General features: G+C 44.2%; 1 protein-coding gene across 2 annotated transcripts in view; it reads right to left on the bottom strand.

Annotated features, from left to right (window-relative positions):
- Nucleotides 1-1,201: 1,201 nt before the first annotated feature.
- tyro3 (TYRO3 protein tyrosine kinase) overlaps nucleotides 1,202-6,414 on the bottom strand; it is a 101,459-nt gene continuing 96,246 nt past the window's right edge. For both annotated transcript variants that reach the window (XM_041213812.1, XM_041213813.1), the window contains exons 16-19: nucleotides 5,861-5,970; nucleotides 4,789-4,948; nucleotides 2,829-2,965; nucleotides 1,202-1,882 (exon numbers count right to left, since the gene is read on the bottom strand). In XM_041213812.1, the coding sequence (XP_041069746.1) occupies nucleotides 1,513-1,882; nucleotides 2,829-2,965; nucleotides 4,789-4,948; nucleotides 5,861-5,970 (777 nt within the window). In that variant the 3' untranslated portion in view covers nucleotides 1,202-1,512. The remainder of the gene's footprint in view (nucleotides 1,883-2,828; nucleotides 2,966-4,788; nucleotides 4,949-5,860; nucleotides 5,971-6,414) is intronic.

Here is a 6,414-nt window from a genome sequence, read left to right as displayed (position 1 = left end):
CAGCTCTCCTACACACCCCTAGCATACTTCTGCTGCCCTGGCAGTATTTTCACCCTAATTTCAGTAGAAGTCTAACAGTGGAGTTAAATTCTCACACAAGGGAGTTTAACTGCCTCAATTTCTAGTGTAGTAGTCATTTCTATTAATCATTTATGGGTAAAACAACGCAGGCAAAGTTTAACACAAACGTACCAAAGCACAGGAGGGAAATTGTTAATGCAGTGGTGTCAGCCATGGCTCAGTGGATAGCCACCTCACTTCTGAATTAGAAATATGGCCGTGGTTCAAGAACACAAAATCTAGGCTGACACTCCAGTGCAGTACAGAGTGAGTGCTACACTGCTGGAGGTACCGTCTTTTGAATGAGATGTTAAACTGAGGTCCCATTTGCCCTTTCAGGTGGATGTAAAAGACCTCGCGGCATTATTCAAAGGAATCCTGGCCAATTTTTATCCCCAAACCAACAGACAAATAACCTGGTCATGGTCACACTGCCTATTGTGGGACCTTGTGATATGCTAAAGTACAATTCACAAGTACTTCATTGGCTGCAAGGTCTGAAAGCCCTAAATAAAAGTAAGTCTTTCTCTAGTGTCAGCTGTGGTTCAGTTGTTTGTACTCTTGCCTCTAAGTCACAAGGTTTTGGGTTCTAGTTTCCACTCCAGGGCTTGAGCACAAAAATCAAAGCTGACTCGCCAGTGCAGTACTGAGGGAGTACTGAGCTATCACAGATGCCATCTTTCAGTTGAGACATAAAACTGAGATCCCATCTGCTTGCCTGGGTAAATGTAAATGATTCCATGACACTATTTGAAGATGAGCAGGGGAGTTACCCTGTGTCCTGGCCAATATTTATCCCTTAATCAACATCACAAAAGCAGATTATTGCTGTTTGTGGGAATTTGCTGTGCACAAATTGGCTGCTGCATTTCCTACATTACAACAGTGACTACACTTCAAAAGTAAAGCGCTTGAGACATCCAGCGGTCATGAAAAGTGCTATATAAATTCAAGTGTTTTTTTGGTTAACATTAATGCCGACTGATTTCAGGAACCATCCGTACTAATACATAAGCATGTCCACTGACAATACAGTCTGATCCACCCTGCAATCCCTTCAGCCAGAGCTGCACTCCTTCCTATAATCTGATAAAAAGCCTTGACCATTTGAGAATGAGCAGGTGGGTAATCAAGCCAACACTTAAAATTATTGCACCTTTTAATCAAGTCACCTGCCCAAAGAGAATTATTTTTTTTTAAAAGTTTGTTTAAATTCAGATCAAAAAGTGTGCAAGGAAATCTGTCCAGTAAATGACATCTGATGTTCATTAAGTTGTTTGTTCCAGTTTTCATTGACAATGGAAATCTCAAAGGTCTTTTTGGATCTGCATCCTGTTGAAGGTGGTGAACCTACAAGTGTTCGACCCTTGTGTGGTATGAAGGCACAGCTGAGAGGATCACCCTCAGTTTCATTATTGCACTGCTCAGTAATTAAGCCCAAGTCTCCTGCCGCTAAAGATTTATAATGACTTCATCTTCCAGTTGTCCATCATGTATGGGGTCCACTAAATCATTTGCTGGGGTCTCCTCTCTTCTGTCTTCCATCAAACCCAGAGGAGCCGTCACATAACGATAGTCAGCACTGTCTGAAACAGCTGAGGCTTCCATATTGCCTACACCATCCACTTCCCAGCAGGCCAGGCTGCGGCCTTGATCAGATGCAAAAGCCTCTGCCCCTCCCTGCAAGTTCATGTAGAGAAGTTGTTCTGACTCTGTGATTGGAGAGAGGCCCAGTAAGAGGCTTTCCAGCGATGTCCTCAAAGATTCAAAGGAGGGCCTGAGCTTGGGGTCAGTGTGCCAACACTTGTGCATGAGCTTGTACCTGTCGCAACACAAAAACATTAAAAGATCTTAATAAGAAAGTCATTCAGCTGTAGACGAGGATTCCTCAATATGTCTCTACTAAGCATCTTCAAGGTTACTTTGGAAGGAACAAAAGAACAGGAGTAGGCCTTTCAGCTCCTTGGTCCTGAGTAGCTAGTGGTGAAGCAGAGCAAGGGGACAGCACACATAGTAGAGCTGGCACCAGAGCTGCTTTCACGAGATATATCAGCCTCATATGATTAACCCAGCCCCCTCTACAGCAAATTCATCTATTGCAAGTGTCCTTTGTCAAAAGAAACACTCTCCCATTTAACAAAAAGTGTTTGTTTCCCCTGACCCCCACCCGATCCCCATGAAATAAATTAAACACTAAACAAATCCATCTCCAGCCCTTAACTCAACTATAAGTAGCACCGCTAACCCCTAACCCAATAACAACTTGCATTTATATAGCGCCTTTAATATAGTAAATTGTTTCAAGGTGTTTCACAGGAAGGATTATCAAATGGAATTTGGTGCCATGCCATGTAAAGATATATTCAAAAACTTGGTTAGAGATAAGTTTGAAGGGACATCTTATAGGAGAGAGAGGGAGAGAGGTGTAGGGAGAGAAGTCCAGAAACTTGGACCTAGGCAGCTGAAGGCATGACCACCAACAGTGAACTGATTAGACTGGGGATGCACAAGAGGCCAGAATTGGGGAGTGCAGATATCCCGGAGAGTTCTGGGGCTGGAGGAGATTACAGAGGTAAGAAGGGCCAAGGACCTGGAGGGATTGGAAAAAAAGGATGAGGATTTTAAACTTGATATGTTGCTTGACTAGAAGCCAGTGTAGGTCAGCAAGATGTTGATAGGTGAAGGGACTTGGTGTGAATTAAGAACCGAGGAACATTTTATTTTGAAAGTTAATTCCTGTCCCAATATCCCCTAGAATTGTTACTTACAGTTCATCAATGCAATCGGGGGGCTGCTTCAGCCGGTGCCCACGTATGAGGTAGTCATAAATCTCTGCATTCTCAACCCCTGGGTACGGGGTCTGACCTCTTGTTGCTATTTCCCACATGGTGACTCCAAATGACCACTAGAATCAGAGTTACACAGTTACAAATAGAAAAGATGTATGATAAACACACTGGCACATTCACATTTACCCTGCTACGTTCCTGATGCCTGTTGGGAGCCTCGCTATAGCTGTAAGTCAATAGTAGGTTTGGGGTAACCCCCATACAGCACACACATATCCAGTCTCTACTCTATTGCTGTCCCTGATACCTCATGTGATTCACTCCTTCCAGCACCTTTAGCACATAGTCTTGAGCATCAATGTTAATGGGAGGACCAGGAGGGTACAGGGAACCCGGTAGCGGGTGCTGCACAGGGCAAGTTTAGGGGATCCTGCAAATCTTAATGGCAGGGCTTCATTTGAGTAAACATTAGCAAAGATCCACCTGAGATTTGGCCAGTTTGACAGCCTAGGTGGATGTCAGCGACTGCAGCGCCACAAGGCTGCCCTGGGAGATGGTCCCCAGTAGTCAATGAGAGTGGCAGTGAGGGTGAAGGGGGGTATCTGGCTGAGATCTGTAGGGCAACAACCCAGGAATATGGAAGCCAAAGGTTTCCTTGTGAGGCCTGGAAGAGCACTCAAAAGAGCAGGTTGGTTAGGATGGGAAAAGGCAGGAAGTCAGTTAATCTAATGGCACGTGACAAGCTAGATTTTAACAGACTAACCCCTGCCAAACTAACTTTCTGTCAGGTGCAGTCCTGGACTAACTGGAGCTTAATCAGATTTTGTGTTTCAGCCTCTCAAGGCACCAAGTCTTCACCCGGTAATGCCAATCCTCAATTGACCCAATGACATTCAAGGTGTCATTTACCACCCGGTCCTTGGGGATACCACAACAGACTGCTTCTCCCTCTGGTCTTTCATATTTATTTGAACTCATTATCACAATGGCAAGGCCAGCAGTTACTGCCCATCCCTAGTTGCTTAAGAAAATGATGGAGGGCCTTCTACTGCAACTCTGGCCATTTAAGACCGAGATGAGGAGAAACAAAGTAAACACTGCCTACCTTGCCAGCTGTGGTTCAATGGGCAGTGGAAGGTCGTGGGTTCAAGTCCCACTATAGAGGCTTGAACATCTGTCTGATACACCAGTAAAGTACTGAGGGAGTTCTGCATGGTCAGAGATGCCACCTTTTTGGATGAAGTGTTAAATCGAGGCCCTGTCAGCCCTCTCAGGGGCATATAAAAGATCCAGTGACACTATTCAAAGAGCAGTGGAATTCACCCTGTTGTCCTGGCCAATATTTATCCTTCAACCAACATCACTACACCAGATTATCTGGCCATTATCACATAACTGTTTGCAGGACCTTGCTGTATGCAAATTGATTGCCGCACTTCCTAAGTTACAACACTGGCTATAAAGCACTTTAACACGTCCTGAGGTTATAAAGAAGCTGCCTAATTGCAAGTCTTTCCGTTGGACGTGAGTCTCTGATTTGCCCTGTGTCATAGTTCACATGTTCTACACAGTGACTGTCAGTTAGATGATGACCTTGTCTGTTCCATGTGACCTGTTCCCAGGAGTGGCTTCATTGTTCCCTTGTAATGACCTTTACCATGATTGGAATGATTTTTCCACCCCAGGGCTAGAGCAAAACTGTTACCAATCTATAGAAGCTTCCAACAGCAACAAAAATTAGCCCCTTATTGACCTCCTGCATGCCATTCCCATGAGCAATAACTTTAAAAGGGGCATTTTCATAACCAATGACCTTAAAAGGGGCAAGACCAGCTAACAGCTGAAGGTCACAGCTATGTTTCAGACTTCAGACTGTACATGAGCAAAGCCATAGGAGATAACTATGTGCATAACATACATGCATGGACTTTGTACATACCACGTCACTGTGAACTGTGTACACATTATCTGCCAAACTCTCCAACGCAATCCATTTGACAGGCAGCTTGCTCGTGCTACCTTGTCTATAGTAATCACCGCTGTACAGCTTCCGAGATAAGCCAAAGTCTGCCACACACACATGCATATCTTGGTCTAGCCTGGAGAAAACAAGAAGATTTGGTGCAACATATATATGAATTCACAATGACAATTGGGTTGATTTTAAGAAGCTCACGCTCCCACAACACCTATAGTAACAGGAGGAGGTCATTCAGCCCCTCGAGCCTGTTCCATAGTTGAATTAGATCATAGTTGATCGGCACCTTAATTCCATCTATCCACTTGGTTTCTTAACATCGATGGTAGAAAAATGACCAGAGGCCATTGTCAAGGACAAAATTAATTCTCACTTGGAAAAGCACAAGTTAATAAGCAGCAGAACTTATTAAAGACATAAACCATTGTCATACCTGATGAACTCAAGATTGAGTTATTTGATGAAGTAGCAGAAGGGGTTGATGAAGTTATTGCAGTTGATGTATATATGGACTTTCAAAAGGCATTTTGATGGAATAGTCTCCACTTGTCTGATGAGTGCAACTCCAACAACACTCAACAATGCTCAATACCATCCAGGACAATACAGCCTGCATAACTAACACTCCCTCCATCACCAGCCTGCAGTGACAGCAGTGTGTACCAACCACAAGATGCGCTGCAGCAACTTGCCAAGGTTCTTCTAAACCCCTGACCTCTACCACCTGGAAGAACATGAGCAGCAGATGCATCGGAACATCGCCACCTGGAAGATCCCCTCCAAGCCACACAGCAATCTGACCTGGAACTATATTGCCGTTCCTTCACTGTCATTGGGCCAAAAACTAGAACGCCCTTTCTAACAGTGCTGTGGGTGTGCCTACATCACATGGACTGCAGCAGTTCAATAAGTTCAACCAGCACCTTCTCAAGGACAATTAGGGATGGACAATGCGTGCTGGCCTTGCCAATCATGGTCAAATCCCATGAATAAATAATAATATGTACTGCATACCCCATATGTGCTCACTTACATGCAGTTGCGTGTGGCCAGGTCCCTGTGGACAAAGTTCTTGCTACTCAAGTACTCCATTCCTTTGACAATGTCAATCATAAAGTTCAACAGGTTCTGTACTGGAATGTCCTGAAAGAGAGAGAGAAAGAATATCATCAACTGGGGAACAGAGAGACACAACACAAAGCATCTAACCAGCGCTTGGAGGAACAAATATAGCCAAACAACCCAAGGTGTGTCAGACAGGGGTAATTAAAAAGAAGAAAAAAAGAAAGATCTGCATTTATATAGCGCTTTTCATGGCCTCTGAACCTCTCAAAGCACTTCACAACCAATGAAATGTAATCATTGTTGTGGGAATCGCTGCAGCCAATTTGCACCCAGCAAGCTCCCACAAACAGTATTGTGACACAGATAATCTGTTTTTGTGACACTGATTGAGGGATAAATATGGCCAGTTCATTGGGGAGAACTCCCCTGTTCTTCTTCAAAATAATGCAATGGATCTTTTACAGCCAGCCCACAGGGTAGATGATTTAATGTTTCATCTGAAAGGCAGCACCCTCCAACTGT

Source organism: Carcharodon carcharias, chromosome 20 (assembly GCF_017639515.1).
Source record: "Carcharodon carcharias isolate sCarCar2 chromosome 20, sCarCar2.pri, whole genome shotgun sequence".
Classification (NCBI taxonomy): Eukaryota; Metazoa; Chordata; class Chondrichthyes; order Lamniformes; family Lamnidae; genus Carcharodon; species Carcharodon carcharias.
The sequence above is the reverse complement of the archived record's forward strand: the minus strand, read 5'-3'. Positions and strand labels throughout refer to the sequence as shown.